The 19,694-nt window shown below is 33.4% G+C and overlaps 1 protein-coding gene across 1 annotated transcript; it reads right to left on the minus strand.

Moving 5' to 3' along the window:
* Nucleotides 1-6,561: 6,561 nt before the first annotated feature.
* LOC148603948 (uncharacterized) lies at nucleotides 6,562-11,100 on the minus strand. Its single transcript, XM_088551472.1, has 4 exons — nucleotides 10,953-11,100; nucleotides 9,009-9,106; nucleotides 8,650-8,791; nucleotides 6,562-6,752 (listed from the first exon to the last, which is right to left on the minus strand). The coding sequence occupies exons 1-4, from the start codon at nucleotides 11,098-11,100 to the stop codon at nucleotides 6,562-6,564; spliced, it is 579 nt and encodes a 192-aa protein (XP_088407598.1).
* Between the last annotated feature and the right edge of the window lie 8,594 nt (nucleotides 11,101-19,694).

Below are 19,694 nucleotides of genomic sequence, written 5' to 3' on the forward strand. Positions count from 1 at the left end.
AGACTAAAAACCACTAATTCCACTTCCCATAGGCTTCTATGCAAATTTCACAATATTCAATGGCTTCTCTGGACTTTACCTTAACTTTAACCTGCAGAGGACTTTATATCACATGATTCTACATATGCAGTGCAGTACTGGTCACCGGAAATGAAGTGTCTATAAATAGCATGGGAAATCCCAGTGTTTTCACAAGATAGGAGTATATTTAGAAATCATTATGGAGATTAGGCTTCACATCACAAGAAGCAAAATGCACCTATAAAATGCACAGAAATGTTTTTTTCTTTCAGAAATTGTTTAAATTTTCAAAATAAGATGAGAACTTTTTTCACAGCACTATGAGGAACAGGGGTAATTTCTGCGTAGGACTATTTTTGTGTACGTTCCAAATGCTCATTGGGTGAATTGGTGGTCTGTAACCTTAATACCAGAGCTAATTCAGACAAATAGTTTAGTAATAATTCATATATTAATGACGCGCGCAATATTTTTTAAAAATTTTTAATGAACATGAAAAGTCAACATTCTCTGTTATTGATACTGTCCAAAAAGAAATGCTGTGCTCACTTAAAGCAGGGAGCGGGTTCTTATACCTGTAGTAAAGTACTGACTTCGTGCTAAGTTCATAATCGATAAATTTACAGTGTCTAGTAAACTGAACTTACTTTGGTTTACTCAGGTTAAAAAATGCATAACATTTGCAATGATATAATTAGATGTTTAAAAGCTGTCTAGTTTAGACAGAATTTCGGATTATTCAGTGTTCAGTTTAGACAGGTTTGGATTTTACTATATAACAATATATATATATATATATATATATATATATATATATATATATATATATATATATATATATATATCCTCTATTCTACATAATAACATCTAAATGAACTGTCCCATACTACCATACATCGTATACTAAGTCACAGCCCTAGTTTAATCCTACGAGGAGGAATGACCCGGCCAGCGAAAGCTATATTTTATAGAGCCTAGCTGGATGAGTGCTCTAGGGCGCTGGACTTGGTGCAGGCGGTGTTGCCATAGATATCACAGCGGTACGAGTTTGAGTCCCGCGGAGGGAACGACCAAAAATTTGCATCCCACTTTGACAGTTCATTTGGACCTTTCTATACGTTTACATATCTTCCCTGTATCAATTGGATTCGACGGAGCAATGTAGAGAATAGAGTCGTCACATTCTAAGACGTTGTATATATATATATATATATATATATATATATAAAATAAAATGAGGTACATGTATATCTTACTTAATTTGTTGATCCTGTTGCCTTCGACGTGCAGTCTTCATTGGAGGGAGTCGTTGTTCTGCTACCTGTAAATGGTTGTAATGACCTTGGTACCGGAGTGCTGGACCTGCTCGTAGAATCTCGCAGAGACGGTGTGCTTGTTCGAGTAGAATGTCTCGGTGTACTTATTTCACTTAACTGGCTCAAACTGATTGAATTGTCTAGTGGCATGTCATCCGGGCCACCACAGGCTCCTTCTCCATTTAGTTTTTTTCGTGTTGCTAAACTTTCATCTTCACTTGATGCGAGGTACTCAAGATGAAGACTTTCATTTGTAGTTACATCAAATTCGCCGTCACTCGATGATAAAAGTGATGAATACATTTGTACATAACATAGAACATTTGAGGAAATCTAGAAAATGAATACGAAGCTCGGCTCAATTTATCGTTATATGTGATTATGAGAATTACTCTTGGGATTGCCCAAATGGGATCTCACGTTATAGTTAAGGTAGACGTACATTACTTATAATACATTCATTGTTTCTAAGAACTTTCTCGAGATTGATATTGCCCAGATTTCTTATCAGTTGTTAACAATAACAGTGACCCGTTATCCTAAATATTTATATAAATGTTTTATCAGTAATTAATTGTATGGAAAGATTGTACAAGGAAGGAATTATCCATATAATGCCATTTTACAGGATAAACCTATACAATTTAAAAGACAATACCAATAAGATAAGTAAGCAACATGCACTGTATTAAATTTTTGGAGAATGCACAGGTGTAATTGTAAGATATATTTTTATATTTTCATGCGCAATTTCCCCCATGAAATGAGTTTTAAGGTGAGAATATATATAAGTAACACAGTGCCAAAAAGACGTAAAGAGAATATAATTATGCATGTATTCTCTTATAAAATCTTTATCGTTATCGTTGTACAATCCTTCAGACTTATGTAATTGTTTTTTGTGTTGTATCGTCAAGAACCGACGAACTGATATCTGTTAGGTTTAATGGTTGGTAGCAGCATACTTTAGATAAGTCTATATATAGTTGGCCTAGTTGTCTAGGGCGTTTGACTTTGCCGTAGATATCAGAGCAGAGGAAGACTAGTGTTCGAATCCTGCCGAGGGAGGGACCTTACTTTGCATCGGTTCCATATATTGGATGGACATTTAGACTTGACTTGATATATGCAACCATGCATCCATGTATTTGTACATTCTCAATATGTCTAAATAGTGATGTACATGTACGTACTTGTAGTAAGATGGTACAGTTCCCACATCCCATTAGTCTTTATAAATATATAATGGTCTAGGGCGCTGGACTTTGTGCAGGCGGTGTTGCCATAGATGTCACAGCGGTACGAGTTCGAGTCCCGCAGAGGGAAGGACCAAAAATTTGCATGGCAAATTTGACAGTTCTAACATCGTTGGGAATTTTTCAGACCTTTCTATACGTTTACATATCTTCCCTGTATCAATTTGATCCGATGGAGCAGTGTAGTGAATAGAGTCATCACATTCTGAGACGTTTGTATAATATTAATTTGTTGTGACATGCATCATTAATTTGATTCTCTATCCTACATAATAACATCTAAATGATCTGTCCCGTACTACAATACATCGTGTACTAAGTTACAGAAGTTACAGCCCTGGATTAATCCTACGAGGAGGAATGACCTGGCCAGCGAAAGCTATATTTTAATATAGCCTAGCTGGCCGAGTGGTCTAGGGCGCTGGACTTCGTACAGGCGTTGTTGCCATAGATGTCACAGCGGTACGAGTTCGAGTCCCGCGGAGGGAATGACCAAAACTTTGCATGGCAAATTTGACAGATCTAACATCGTTGGGAATTTTTCAGACCTTTATATATATATATATATAAGGGTCTGAAAATTTCCCCAACGATGTTGAACGTAAAGAATTGTCTCAAGGGGCAACACCGCTTGCACAAAGTCCAGCGTCCTATCCTAGTCGGTTGTATTGCATGGTACAATAAAATATAATCAAATAAAAGAAATATAACAATCGGAAAATACAGAATAAGTCATTATTCACTCGAGACCATACGGATTATATGCATCTTGTGCGCGTATCATACATGTATTTAATTTGTATCGTGAGCACAAAGTACATACAAAATGTTTCTAATACTAACAAAATAATCCCGATGTGTGGCCTTAATAAAAATGAATGGGTACATATGCATGTGTACATGATTTCATTGCAAAAAAAAATTATTGTGTACTCAAACTGTGAAGTTCTTGTTTCTGCGATCAATATACATGTGCACATGTGTTATTTGTTTTAGCTTCCAATTGGCAATATGACCATGTTCAAAAATGTAAACCACAACTACAATGTATAATTGCATATATTCGTTTTTATTATTTACCCAGAATGACCAATCAAGCCAATGGGATACTTATAAACGTCATTATTGCATGTTTACAATAAGTTAATCTCACGTGTTTGAATATAATTTGTAGGTACGTTTTAATTGGTATATCGCCTAACAACTTTTATTAATGTCTTCTATCTTACATAGAATATCAAATGTTTTACATAAAGTAGTATTTCCACGAACCGAATGACCTTCATTACATCATTTAGTCAAAACAAGTAAAAGTGCACCTACAAAGAAAATGCTTGATCAGGTAATAACTAGACAAATCCTTATGGCGACATTAAGTTTCAATATTTTTATTATGTGAGCATGGAATTAATAGAATATGTTATCGATCTAAAGTATAATCGGAACTAAACTTAAAAGAGTTTTATTATGATTTACACGTGCCCAACTGTTGTAGTACTAGCATTATTTTTTAATTATATTTTAAGCGATTTATTCACTAAATGAAGATCAATGATTTAAATTAATAATTTTACAAGCCTTTGAAATGAAAGTCAGTGGAGCTGTTTTCCGGATTTTGTTCGTGTTGATACCGGAATAGCTTTCTTCATTGTGTAAATAGGAATATTCCTTAAGAACCAGAAGATTTCAGTATCAAAAATAAACATCGCTGTATCATATATATACCAAATTTTCATACAGCATCAACTGCTAAAATGTCTATCACTTGTGTTTTAGGACACGCATTGAGGAACTAGTATGTTACTTGTTGAATTTGATGCATTCGATGACAAACAGAATTATTAAAGGATTCACAAAAATAAACGAAACCTTCAATCTCAACGAGTTTTTCATTAGCAGTTAAAAGTAAAAAAAAGAAAACACACTCAAGAAGAAACTACTTGCTTGGATGCATTACCAAAGAAATTGACTATATCTAAGACATTACACAATTGGTGGTCTTGCTTTTTATGTAAAACAAAACCTTCATAACGACCGAAAACTCTGTTGTATTTTTGTTGGATTTCAAAATACTGTGTACCTTTAGCTTGGCATACATTTGGAACAAAATCAAATGAAAAAGATGTTCGTGTACCATTTACCAAACCCATATACGTCACTTATTTAATCTCTAAGTCTAGACTTACACAAAAAAATTGGATGGTCTCATGCTGGAAAAAACAAATAGCATCTGCAAACAAACAAATCATTTAGGTACACCTTCTTTAAGACTATTTTTAGGAACAACATAGTTTTATTTTTGTAATGTAAATCATGGTCAGGTGAAGTAAAACTTTGAACAATGTATAAAGTAGTTTTCTCACGTTTTCTTAGGCACTCAGAGCCATTATTTTAAAAGTTGAATACATACAGTTACGGATGTTTGCATCACAAAAAAGTCTGCATGGTTTCGGCAAGCTTTGGCATAACGTAATGAGTTGTGGTATGAAAACTCCATACACTGGTGCCGAAGGGATGTTAGGAAAGTTGACAATTCTGAATGCAATGTCATCACGTTTGTCGTAAAGTTTGGTCAATAGTTTCCTTTACCATCGATTTATAAGTGTATGTCAAGATATGAGGCTCCAGCGAAGGAATAGGCCAGCAGGTAGAGAAACACGATTTGTTTCAATTGGAATGCCGACCGCGTCCACCACAAATATATGGTTGACGATAAAAAATCTGGCATTTGAAAAGCATGTTCTTCTGTGTATTTGGAAGATGATTTGGATTTATTTTTTCAAAGTATGAGAAATTTATACCATGAACTATATATTCTTGTTGGAGTTGCAACGATGTGTACTGTTTTTGAGTCTGGATTTTAACTGAGTATGGGTAATAGAAGTATAAGGAATTGAACAATCATAGATTTTAATGCTATTGAAGACCCTCTTTGACAGCTCTGAGTATAGAAGTTAAAAAGAGGATAGCACAGATTTATGGTTTTCCACCATCTCTTCTTGGGAGAGTGTAGTGGCAGTATAGGTCTTATCATTGCTATTATTTTCTGCGTCTACTTCAAATTCTGATAATAGACATTGGATGTAATACGTTTTTCCGATAAAAATAATGTCGTTTTGGGCTTTATCTGCTAGTACGACAACATATGTCATCTATAGAAGACAATGTTTTTGCTACAACGGGGTCTTTGGAAACTGATGTAGCATTGACACTCATTGACCTACTTAAAATTTGTATACGTTCAAAATGAAAGACCTCACAGCCTTTACACACTCTGACAGTGTATTGTCTCGAAGCGACAGCGAAAGAAAAGAGACAGTGCGGAGGTGCTAAAGGTGGGGTTGTACCAACATATACTGTTTGAAAATATGAAGACGTCATATTAAAATACCCAATAATTTTAAATATGGTTCCACACATTGCCTTTATAATGTTTATATGATGTGTAGCGTTGCAAATAATTCAAATTCAATTAAAGTACATTTTTATTCCGGTTGATACAAAACAACTATAAGAAAGGTAAATACAGATGTTGAACTAATTGGCGACATTTTCATGTTTAAGTTTAATCCCCTTCATAATCTCAGTATTTCTTCGTAACCGAACAAAATGTACGTATGGAATTATAACTTGATCTTCAGTATAATAATTATAATGTCCAGTTTGTAACGTACAGTGACGTAGTTATCGGTAGCCAGATAAATATAAGGCCAAGTTTGTAAGTACAGTGACGTGGTTATTGGTAGCCAGATAAATATCATAAGGTTCAGTTTGTAAAGTACAGTGATGTGGTTATTGGTAGCCAGATAAATCTACAGGAAATACAATTTTAAAATTTGCTAAAGAATGTTTTCATAAGGGAAGAAAAGTAACTATACATTTGTTTAAAAAAAGTATAAATATGATAAAAGCTTTGCAGATAGACCACACTAGAGTTAATTGTCACGTTTATAAGAACGGTAAAACTCTTATTTTGTTTTCTGAATGATGACATCCATATTAGAGAACGTATGGTCTATAGGGAAATCTCTAATTCGTGCTTCGTATAAACGAAGTAATTCTTTAACTGTTTTATTCACGTAGATTTCATCTCTTTTCGACGATAACCCAGATATCAGTAGGTTTCTTATCCAAGGAGAAAAAGATGAAACTGATGTACCTGTAAAAAATAAGGCTGGATATTAGACATTAAAATTTAGACGTACAAAGTTATGAAACCAATATATTCTGAACGACATGATAACTATCAAAGTCACAACAATTGGTTAGGGAGAAACTATTTAATTATGTCGTTGAGTCACAACAATTGGTTAGGGAGAAACTATTTAATTATGTCGTTGAGCCAAAACTATGATAAGATGACATTATTAATGTAATAATACAAATGAAAACTATCAATCCTAAGAATCAGGCTATCTGAAGAAGTTATTCTTTTAATAATATACTTCACTTCAAATCCTGCTGTTCGTTAAGAGTGCACCATTCTTTGCTATTGAAAATTTGGAATGAAACATTTTCCCTTTTCCACTAAAGGACTTTGATGAAAGCCGCTTATAGTGAATGGTGACTAATTGCTTAACTATTGCCATTTCCCCTTTATTTTATCTATGTTTGTTCATGACTTATGAGTTTTCGATTGCAAAACTTGTTTATTGAATGAACAGAAAGACCTTTACAGCAAATTGGGATCATTTAAAGGTTACCTTAAAAACATGAATTAGTCAGAGGATATTTTCATCGATTGTTAACATGATAAAATTTGAGATGAAATATCAAAACAAAAGTGTCACGTCTGCTTAATCATTTGTGGTCCCTAATGTCTGGCCAAGTGTATATAAATGAACATTGAACAGTGTGTATAAGATTGTACGTTGTTACTGTAGTTGTTTGTATTGGTGTTTGGATAAAGTAACAGAGAGTCATTAAGTTACGTAGAGTTATGTGGTTTTAGGGTTATATATGTCACTGAAAATCTACGCTTCATCAAGTTAACTTCTCGAAAGAAAACTCTAACATACACTTTGTAAATGACATATCGTACATTTCTTAAATGTGGTAAACTTTCTTCGTTCCTCAATCTCAATAATTCATTACCCCGTTAAATTAGACCCGTTTCCCAGTTTCAGGTAGATCCTTTATAGATGATGTATTATCTTTAAACAATTCTTATTTTGAGGATTTGATACATCGCATCTACCCTAAAGAACTTGAGATAAAGGATACTACAGACACTGTGAGGTCAGCCTCATATCTTGACCTACACTTAGAAATCGATGGTAAAGGAAAACTATTGACCAAACTTTACGACAAACGTGATGACTTTTCATTCAAAATTGTCCTTTCCTTTCATCTGTGGCAAGATCCCTTCAGCACCTGCTTATGGAGTGCTCATATTACAGCTGATACGTTATGCCAGAGCTTGCCGAAACTACGCAGACTTTTGAATCGCGCCAGAACTCTAACAAATATGCTTCTGGAACAGGGTTATGTTGCTAGAAGATTGAAGTCATCACTACAGAAGTTTTATGGTCGTCATCATGAACTCGTGGATCGTTATGGTGTATCCATCTGCACCATGAAAACTGATAGTTTTCCTTTCCTCGTTTGTTTACCCCGAACTTGACTTTTTATGAGCAACTCGGCGGGTGTTTCTAGAAAAGCAGAGGACGCTTACCCTACCGGTGCTCCTGGTCCATGCTCCCAGTTTTTAGTGAAGTCCGAGTTGTTCATCTGCTTTTGTTACTTTGTATGTATGATTTTAGTTACATTATGCTCTTTGTTGTGCATGTCTGTTCTTTGTCCCTGGATTACATTCGTTTGATTACCACTATAACCTTGGTTCTCTTAATTACTCTTTCCTATTTTATAAGCACCACCTGACAATCATACACCCTGTCGAATCAAGATAGTTACAATTTTCTTAAATGTATTTTAAACCTGGAGTACTAATTCTATTACGATTATCGATTTCGATTCATATGCTTTTTCTCGCATAGGCATTTTTTTCGATTGCCATATCAAATTACGAGTACACCCAATTTGGATCTTATGATTACCATGGGTTTTAGACACTGGAATTACAGATTTGCTGATATCAACAATTCTAAAGTTGAAAGAACAGGTTTTGTCCTGAAATGGTGCCCGAATTTCATCTTCGGTTCTGATGTAGACTGAAAGATTGATATTCCGAAGTTCATCCTGAAACAAAAAAACTACCTTATGTTTTGTTGTTGTAGTAAATCATTTAGAAAGCAATGAAAGCAAAGACAAAGTTTGAAAAGAAATAAATTCACAGATTCAAAGTTGGACAGATTTAAAAAGACAAATATAAAAATCGGGAAAACAATAAATCTAATTGACTCATTTCAGTTAAACTATATTGTGCCCTTGTTTGTCATATTGTGTTTGAAAATACCTTATTTATCAACCCTTGTTTGTGTATATCAAGAAACGAGCTCTCCACAGCTTCGGGAAATTTCTCTGGATTAGTGAATCGAAGTATAAGGTATCCACCTGAAACAGAAAACAAACAAAACATTTCTCTAGGAGAATATAATGAAATGATTGAACTTGCTTGGTATCTATCGTCAAATACGTACTGACAATGGCAATAACAACCAACAAGGGTAATAACAACATTACCAAATATCAATCTATCGATCCATAATCAAGTCAAATCCAAGATCAATCTGGCAAAATAGATATTACACCACCGGAGCAGTGTACCGCAATTGTTGTTCTGACTTGGTACAGCTATTTCAAACGAAATGGCGGGTTAAATCTAGGTTTTTACAGCACGTTTAATCTCTTTCATTGCGGCGGCAATAAACCAGTGGTGATTAAATAGTATTTGCATTCTATTGCGTCATTATCGGTAAGAGTAATCAAGGGAACCAAAGTTATAGCAGTAATCAAAGGAATGTAATCCAGCTAGGGACAAAGACCAAACACGTAAAACAGACATACACAACAAAGAACATAAAGTAACAAAAATCATACATACCAAATGACAACAGCAAATTCACTCGGACTCCACTGAAAACTGGGAGCATGGACCAGGAGCACCGGTAGGGTAAGCGTCCTCTGCTTTTCTAGAAACATCCGCCGAGTTGCCCATAATAAGTCAAGTCCGGGGTAGACGAAAGCGAAAAGTAAAACTATGACACGTTGAACAAATTAGTTTTCATGGCGCAGATGGATACATCATAACGATCCACGAGCTCATGATGATGGCCATAAAACTTTAGTAGTGATAACCTCAATATTGTAACAACATAACCCAGAAGCCTATTTGTTAGAATTGAATTCTAGCGCGAAACAAAAAGTCTACGTAAGCTCTGGCATAACGTATGAGTTGTGATATGAACACTCCATACGCAGGTGTTGAAGGGATCTTGCCACAGATGAAAAGAAAGTTGACAATTTTGAATGAAAAGTCATCACGTTTGTCGTAAAGTTTGGTCAATAATTTCCCTTTACCATCGATTTCTAAGTGTAGGTCAAGATACGAGGCTGACTTCACAGTGTCTGTAGTATCCTTTATTTCAAGTTCTTTGGGGGTAGATGCGATGTATCAAATCCCCGAAATTAGGATTGTTTAAAAATAATACAACATCTACATAGCGGAAATTAAGATAAAGGATCTAGATAAACGATCTAGATAAACGATATTCTTTCGGATCATATCAGCTATAAAGTCAGCCTCACAAGAGTGAAGGAATAGGTCAGCAAGTAGAGGAGCACAATTTGTTCTCATTGGAATCTTTAATCAAAATATAAGATTAGATTCAGCTTGAAAGAAATTTTAGTCACAACCGTAAAAAAACAACCGGAGCCTTTCCTTGAGGCTTGCTACCTGGTCGTAGTTTTTTGATAAGATTCATTCATTTGTACTCAAGCTATTATCAGAACATCATGAAATAGTCGTTTTTAAACTTTTATTGCCTCTTATTCATAAATGGTATAAGTTACAACCTCAAAATCCATCACAGCTTTCTCTTCGTAGTATGACACTGTGTGGTTCAATGTCAAAGAGATTCATTCACAATTACTCAAGTTATTGTCTGGACATCATGAACATGTCTATTTCTTGGCCTTTTTGGCCCCTGAATTTTTACTAGTTTAAGTCATAACCTCTAAATCCAATGGCTGTGTTCATTTTGTTTTATAACACCTTGAACTAAGATTTCATAAAAATCTAATCAAGTTATTTTCCGTGCATAAAATCTCTACAGACAACGACAACGATGGCATGAGACACTTATACAACTGTAATTTTTTGTATATATCAAGGATAATCAATCTTATGAATGATAAATGATCATTGTACACAGTTGTGTAATATTAATGACAGCTATACCAATTTTCATTTCTTCATATCTATGTGTCAGAAACTGTTTCCAATCAGCTGCAGCTTGTTCTTTCATCACCTGTCTTTCGGACTCAGTTGCAGTATTCCATCCTATTCCTGCTTCTATAGTTACTCTAAGAAAAGCATTAATACACATTTGATCAGTTGAAATTGTTTATTATGCCTATCTTCGTAAACATTAATAAATAAACCAATACTTTAATATAATATTATTCGACAGATATGGAAAAACAAATGCCCTATCCTACACTGTGAAAGTTCTAAAGAGTTCACCAAAAGGACTTCAATAAGTACAAATACATCTTTAAGTTAGCTCTGGAACGCCCCGAAAACAAAAGTTATAAATTCCTCGGTAACATAACGATGACACTTCTTCAAAATAAACCTGGTAAATTAAAAACAAAAATTTATGACTAGCGGTAGATTTTTTTGTTTCAAATTGTTAATTTTTCCTTCTTTGAGGGGGACTTTCCATGGATCCTTCATACTGAAGTTCTTTCATAAAGAAAAAAAATTAATTATAGTCTAGAATATGTGGATAAAGTTATCCGTAAGGGTTATATTCACTGATAAATCTTTGAATTATGTTTTTCTTGGCCTCTGCACAAATTCTTATTTTTTAAAGACATTTATTATCTGTATACCCTAAATCTTATTAAACGTGATTTTATTGATAGTTTTGTTTTAGTAAACTAAATGAACTTATGGATTTTGAACTAGCTTACAGAAACCGCGAGTACTTTTTCGGGGTAGGTACAGCTCGTAGTTTTTTCCTGTATGTTAAGGTGCTTGTATTCTGAATCGGACAAATATTAATAGTTCATTTCATTGTTGTATTTTGCTACCGCTGTCCCAGATTAGGGGAGAGTTTACCACTCACACATCCCGCCACATATTTATGTGCCTGTCCCAAGCCATGAACCTGTACTCCAGTGAATAGTTCCACATCATTTATTTCGGGCCTTTTTACAGCTTGCTTAATGATATGGATTTTACCCATCATTGAGGACCGTCTGGTGACTCGATTTATTTAATTGTTCTTGTGCGTGGCATTTGACTGATGACTATCCCTTTTAGGTATACGATCGTGTTAAGACAGATTACTTTTCGAACTCCATTTCAATGTTATAACAGGCGTCAACTATATTTACAATTATGTTATATTTAAAAAATATTCACGAGAATCTCATTGACAACCATATATGCTGTTTGAATTTGACTATCTAAAGTGTACGAACAACTGGTGTAGTGACATGAAATATATACTTCAACATCTTGACATGGACATTTTTTTCATCTCAAAGTCAACAATAGATTTAACAACTGTAGAACAGAAAATATTTAGAATGTACTCGGTGATATGGTCAGACTCTTTATAGAATGTTTCGAAACTGAGGACTTACAGAACTTTTAAAACCAATTTCAAACCAGAAACTTATGTGACATTGAACTTAAACAAATCAGAGCGATCTCATTTAGTGCAATTCCGTTTTGGTATTTTACCACTCCGAATTGAGACAGGACGTTATATTGGCGAACAGATCAAGGATCGGCTGTGTAGACCGTGGAGTCAGAGACCCATTTTCTATTAGAATTTGATCTTTATAATAACATTCGAAATGACACGTATCATGATATTTTAATTTAAATGAATATACATTCAGGAACACTATTGCTAAGATGAATATTTTAACATGCAAGGAAGTTAGCAAAGTTTGTTGTCCGAGCTTCCAATTTAAGACGTTCTCACATATAAAAGTAATTGATCAACTGATAACGTTTTTGTTTTTTAATATTTCTATTTTTTTCAAATTCCATTTTTCTTTTTTGTTATTACGTTGAAGATGTTCCACTGACAATCCGTGATTGTCTTATTGTTTCTATATAAACTGATTTAAATATAAGGTGACTTATAGGTCCAAAAGGCCGGGTGTTTGTTACATTACACTTATTCGATGTAACAGTTATCATATATGTTAACACAGGTCACTATAATAAAATACTTACTCACTTACTTACTTACTTACTTACTTACATATCAAATCTCCATTTTTTATAAAAAGCCAAATACGACACGAAAAAATATTAATGACCAAAACATCAGTGGACAGGCGCAAGTCTGCGGTGTAGTTTATTTAAATAAGACTCTAACTATTCCACTTTGATGTAAGGGTCAAAATAAAATAGGGGACCGATTTATCAATGTTCAAAAAAATTTAAATTTATTTCATAGATACATGATTAAGTTTTCTGATCAATCAGGTTTAATGAACCGTAAAATTAATATAATATTTATTCGTGATAAAAAGCGTTTTAGAAAAAAAAATTCACGACAAAATGGGAGTGACTATGTTGGCAGAAGAGAAGAAGCAAAAGGCCCCATTCACAAATTAAATCAAATTGTCCTGAAATCAAAATAGTTAAACGCATTCTTACTTTGATATCAGTTGCAATACATAGGTGCTCAATCCCACATCTATTGTGTCTTTTGGAAGGCATCTCTCGTACATATTACACGCATTCATCAATATATGTACTTCAATTCCGTTGTTCTTTAAATCTAAAAATTATAAGTATTTCTAATCAGAATAAATTATATTATTTCAGACCCAAAACTGCAGATATCGGAAGCACTTATAAAACCTTATTTGACTTACGAAACGACGTATCTTTTTCCTTTATAGTACCTGCATCTTATTGTTATTTTAACTTGAATGTACTAGATAAGCAATCTTAATTTATGTATACATAGAAAACAGAAAACGTATCTTACCCTTGACCTTCTCGATTAACACATTGAAATTATTCCCTGGTAAGTCATTGAACAAAAATGTCACGTCTCCAGAAAACCCTCGGTGTTTTAAGAAATCTGAAAAAAAACATGAAGAGAACATACATGTGACAAGAGATATATCTAATAAGGAAGTTCAATGCATTGTAAGAATCAGTCAGTAGGTGAAACATGCATAATATAAACACGTTTTGGAAAGTTTAATTTGGCTATTTGAACCATTAGAATCCAGGAAAAAAGACAAGATTTTACTTTAAATTTTGGTACATTACGTTACATTTATACTGAGATGGACTGAAATGAGCAGGTAACACTATCAAAACCTCGTTTTTCTTAAAAAATATTATTTAATTTATTATAATCCAGTGAAATAGTGTTTTTTTTTCATATAGCGAAATTATCTTTGGGTGAATTCTTATTGTCGCATCGGCGGATTTGTATATAAATGTTTTTGACTTTTCCCTTTTTGCCCGATTCTAACAAAAAAGTACATTTAACAAAAACGTGCTAAGATATAGCAAAAAAAAATATAACCTCTCACCATTTATGTGAACTGAATTGGCAAATTGCATGCTCCGAAAAAGACCAGCTATTCTTCTTAGGTAATAAACTATTCAAAGGTTTGAAACTTGAAAGTTTGATATCACACAAACCATTTGAATTGGGATATGTATCGAATTTTTGATTGAGAGATGTAAACCATTTTGTGCAATTATGTCTAAATCTGTTTCATGAATGATCAGTAATATAATAGATTTTATTACCAAAGCGATTTCTGTTGTTCCCAGGCCATAACATAACACCAATAAGATATTACAATATGTGCTGGAGACTTGAAGCATTATTAATATATTTATCTTCAATTGTATGAAATGCGTGGGTCCTGTAAAACACTTTCGGTTTATATGATAGTATTATAATTAATTGTCTCAAGATGCATAATTATAAGATACAGTTCATTGAAGCATGTCCATAAATGTATAATATTAATATCTTTTATGAAAGGGAGGAGAAGAAATGTAATAAATAAAAATGATACTTTACCAATAATTTTTCTTAGGAATGGGAGAATGTTTCCACCATCGCTGGTTCCGAAATCAGCTATGACCAAACTTTTTGTCTCCCCTTTCGTAAGATTTTCTGCAATATAAATATTTTTTATGACTAAATTTGGTTGGTAAGTTTTTTTTATATGAAAACAACTTAAATAAATAAAAAAAACAAACACACAACCACAAAAAAGTAACAGACGAACAGACAAACAGATACAAGAAGGAATAAATAAAGAAAAACAAATAAAACATAATAAAATAAAACATACAGAAAACCAAATGAAAACAAAACAAGCAGAAAAAAAAAAGGAATTCAAATAAATATTCGGATAAATCTTTTTTATGGAACCACGGCTGCATTGTTAAAACACAGTTAAAATCACCGACCATGAAGAATTTGTGACTTTTTTTTATGCCGTTTTATTGTAAATACGAAACAATGCCATTCGTAACAATTTGACAACAATATCATAATTGCCTCCCTTTCGAATAAGCCTATTTAAAGGTTTAGTAAACATATTGGGTGCGTATCGAGATGTCCGTGGTTCGTGTAGAAATTGATATCAAGAAAATGACATTCCCCATTATCAATATTTGCTTTATTCAAAGACAGTTCGACAGGATATATATGTCTTTAGTATAATAAAGTCATCATTGTTATATAGCAAAACTTGCCGATAATTGACTTTTCGTAAAAGCTCCACCTATTCGTCAACAGTTCGGTATGAGTAATGGCTGCATACTTAGCGTATTCTGAATATGATTCTTCGTCCATACTAGTTCTAAATATGACATCCATTTTCTGGTTGGAAGTTTCACGATAATCGCTCGACTGAAATATATGCATAAAATGCAAACCAACATTGAAAATAATTCCAAAGGTGAAAGACACATTATAAAAATGTAAAAGATAGATAAAAGATGGTTTAAGAGCCTCTATTCATCTTTATCTACATGTTATTTACAAATTTGAAGACCGTAGATCAATTACAAAATTCACTTATGTATTGTATACACAATGTTACAACTATTTAAGAAACAAAGTTGAAAAAAAAACATTTTATAGTTTAAATGTTAACACACTTACTAGGACATACCATGAACATAATGAAATAGCACACGATTCGGTTAGTTATCTTTTACTGAATATAGACAGTATCTGGTCCAACCGTATCAGAGTGAACTATTTAAGACACTTGCAATCTTTCATGTTCAATGAATACAAATATACCAATCATATTAAGTAGCATTCCAGGAGAGAATCATTCAAACTGTGATTCATGGTTGGAAAGCACACATTTTTATTTTTGATATTTTGTTTTAAATGTTGTACTAAACATAAAGCAACATTGTCAACCCTTGTTCTAAGGAGATAAAAGATATATATCTATAGAATATGTTGTAGAATTCAAAATTAAGGTAGATAACTATGTAAACGACACTAAAATATATAGTCTAGAAACTATGATTTATTGGAATCATTTCCATAGAACCGACATATTGTAATGAAGCATGAAAGAGTAATCAAGGGAACCAAGGTTATAGCGGTAATCAAAAGCATGTAATCCAGGGACAAATACCAGATATGGAAAACAGACATACACAACAAAGAACATAAAGTAACTAAAATCATACATACAAAGTAACAAATGTAAATGAGCAACTCGGACTCCACTAAAAACTGGGAGCATAGACCAGGTGCACCGGTAGGGTAAGCGTCCTCTGCTTTTCTAGAAACACCCGCCGAGTTGCTAATAAAAAGTCAAGTCCGGGGTAGACAAACGAGGAAAGGTAAACTATAAATCAATTTTCATGGTGCTGATGGATACATCATAACGATCCACGAGTTCATGATGAAGACCATAAAACTTCTGTAATGATGACTTCAATCTTGTAGTAACATAACCCTGTTCCAGAAGCCTATTTATTAGACTTCTAGCGCGATACAAATAATCTGCGTAGTTTCGGCGAGCTCTGGCATTACGTATGAGTTGTGATATGAACACTCCATACGCAGGAGCCGAAGGGATGTTGTCACAGATGAAAGGAAAGTTGACAATTCTGAATGAAAAGTCATATAAACCAATAAATCAACTTAATACATGTAACAATAATAAAAATGTGTAGAATGTATATTACAAAGTCCATAATTTGTATGACTCTTACTTTGCTACGTATTACGGCATGTTTCGATATGCTGGTTGTCCACTCGTTTGGATTTCATCAGTACCCATTTTTAAGTCTTGTGGTTATAAAATATTTCAAATATCTTCAAGAGATATGTTTCTGAGTTTTATCGACAAAGACATTAATATAGAAGTGAAACATGTTTCGATGATAGCTAAATATATTATTTAAGAGTAAGTGCCTGTAGTATCTTTTATCACAAGTTCTGTGGCGTAGATGCGATGTATAAAATCACCGAAATTAGGATTGTCTACAGATATTACGTCATCTATGTAGCGGGAAATGAGATTTAAAGATCTAGCTAAACGATATTATTTCTTTCAGATCAGTTCAGCTATAAAGTCAGCTTTATAAGAGTGAAGGAATAGGTCAGCAAGTAGAGGAACACAATTTGTTCCAATAGTTCCCACTGGAATGCCGATCGTTGGTTGAAAAACGCGTCCCACACACTGGACAAATATGTTGTCGATCGAAAATTCCAGCATTTTGTGAACATCTTCCTCTGTATATTTGGAAGATGATTTGAAGTTATTTCTAACAAAGTATGAGGAATCTCTACCAAGAACTATTTGTTTCTAGGAGTACCATCTTTTTTGGAAAAACAGCTATGTATAATGTTTTTTAGTCAGGATTTTAAGTGAGTATGGGGAATAGTTTGGGGAGTAGAAGTATACAATGTTGAAAATCATAGGTCTTAGTGCTATCATATTCTGATCATAGTCTTGAACTGATGGTCTCCAGAAGATCTTTAGAATTTTTCAGGATTCACATTGAATTAATAGCACTCTGGGAGTAACGGCAGACCTTCTTTGGTAGCTGTGAGTATAGAAATTAAAAGTTTTGAAAGAGGTTTTGTGGTACATTTTGCAGATTCAGCTATGAAACGTTGTTTGTATAGATTATTGTTGAGTTTCGAAATCCAGTACACAGACGGTAAACCACAATCATCGTCTTTGCTAAAGAGACCAAACGATTTATGGTTTTCCACAATCTCTTCTTTGGAGAGTGTGGTAGCAGAAAGGTCTTATTACTGCTAATATTTTCTACGTCTACCTCTGATAATAAATATTGGATGTAAAACGTTTTGCAGACAAAACCGATGCTGTTTTAGTCTTTGTCTACTGATACGACAACATATTTGTCATGTACAGTAGACAATGTTTTTGCCACATCGGGGTCTTCGAAAACTGATTGGCCCATTGATATACTTAAAACTTTCATTCGTTTCAAAATTAAAGACCTCACGGCCTTTAACCAATTCTACAGAGAATCAATGTCTTTTTGTCGGTAACGTTTTTGCGATTGACAATGTAAGCCAAATTAATTGCATCTCTACCTTTGTTGACAGACGGTAGTGGAAGAAATGATCGTTTTGCTTCATCTTGACTTTCCACACAAAATGGTTTAAATACTGGTAGTCTGTGGAGACCAATACCCAAAATGATTCAACAAGTCTGTATAATGATGCGGTAGGGTCAGAAACAGGTGTGTCAAGACTTGTTTTGTAAAAGGAATGTAGTAGTGTAGTGAGAAGTATAGAATATAGTTTGGTTCGAGAAGTTTTTGTATGAAAGGAAGGTGACTATCTATTTGGAACAAAACCCTTTTTCGCTTAATGTTTGGATTATTTAATGTATAACATCAAACTTTAAAAACAAGTCTTAAGACATGTTTCTACAAGTCAAAAAGAATCTTAATAAACAAAATAGCTACATATTGAGTATGCACAGGGTGTAGATACTTAATCAGTAAAATACTGTTGTCAAATAATACCGGTATCCAGACATTCAAATATCATACACATTTTATATACTGCATGTATGAAAAGATGTACAGGAGTTTTGTTTTGTAATGTTGTGTACAATGTACCTGTTTCTGCCATATATTTAAAAAAAAATTACAAAACAAGTTAATTTACAGTTCTAAAACAAATGATTTATTGTTTTTAGATTAACTTAAAGTTATTAAGTTTCAATGTCAAATGTTAATGTTTTGATGATATATAAAAGGTGACTAGAAAATGCTCTATGTTAAATATTCAATCAAGTGTTCAATTATGTTTAAAATGTTCATCTATTTTGAATCAAAATTAAGGACTCATCTCTAGCAGATTAAATCAAATGCGTTGTTTAATATTATCACTGCATTTTATTATATATATGGCTTAAACTTAAGAACGAAAACATTTGTTACACATTTGCTATTCTTTTTCACATTTCACATTGTACTTAACTTACCTTACAGGAAGGGAATATATTAAGTGTGTGTTCGTTTCCTCTCTTGCTTTCGATGGAAGGCACAATTTGTTCTTTCCACCTTTATTTAAATAGAAAAATATCGGTCTAATGGTAAAAAAAATATCATACGTAATACTCATATGTATCCAAACCTGTGGTTCACTTTTGACTTGAACTTGAATAGGTTGAGAGTTCAAAAGATACTTGATACCTGTACACGTATGGAGGATGTTCCAATGCGACTAGTAAAGTCAATGAGATACCGGAATACGTCATTTGTGCATGTTGTAAGTTGTTATCACGTTGTTGAACAAGGTTTTTAGATACGTTTTCAATTGTTGTCTCCGCCTAGCAACTTTCAAGGATGTCCTTTTTTTCACACAAAATATTAATATATTGCATAAAGTAGTATTTCCATGAACCGATTGACCTATTGATCTAAACAAAATCATTATTTAGAAAA

Source organism: Perna viridis, chromosome 11 (assembly GCF_037379345.1).
Source record: "Perna viridis isolate PV_CMFRI_1.1 ecotype Kerala chromosome 11, ASM3737934v1, whole genome shotgun sequence".
NCBI lineage: Eukaryota > Metazoa > Mollusca > Bivalvia > Mytilida > Mytilidae > Perna > Perna viridis.

Bases quoted from the DNA above. Each gene is read 5' to 3' on its own strand.
- LOC148603948 (XM_088551472.1), bottom strand. From the start codon at position 11,100: ATGTGTATTAATGCTTTTCTTAGAGTAACTATAGAAGCAGGAATAGGA. The intron at 8,792-9,008 runs GTATTTTCAAAC...TTTTTGTTTCAG, and splicing joins AACAAGGGTTGATAAATAAG to GATGAACTTCGGAATATCAA. The intron at 6,753-8,649 runs GTAATCATAAGA...TATTTTTTACAG, and splicing joins TCCAGTGTCTAAAACCCATG to GTACATCAGTTTCATCTTTT.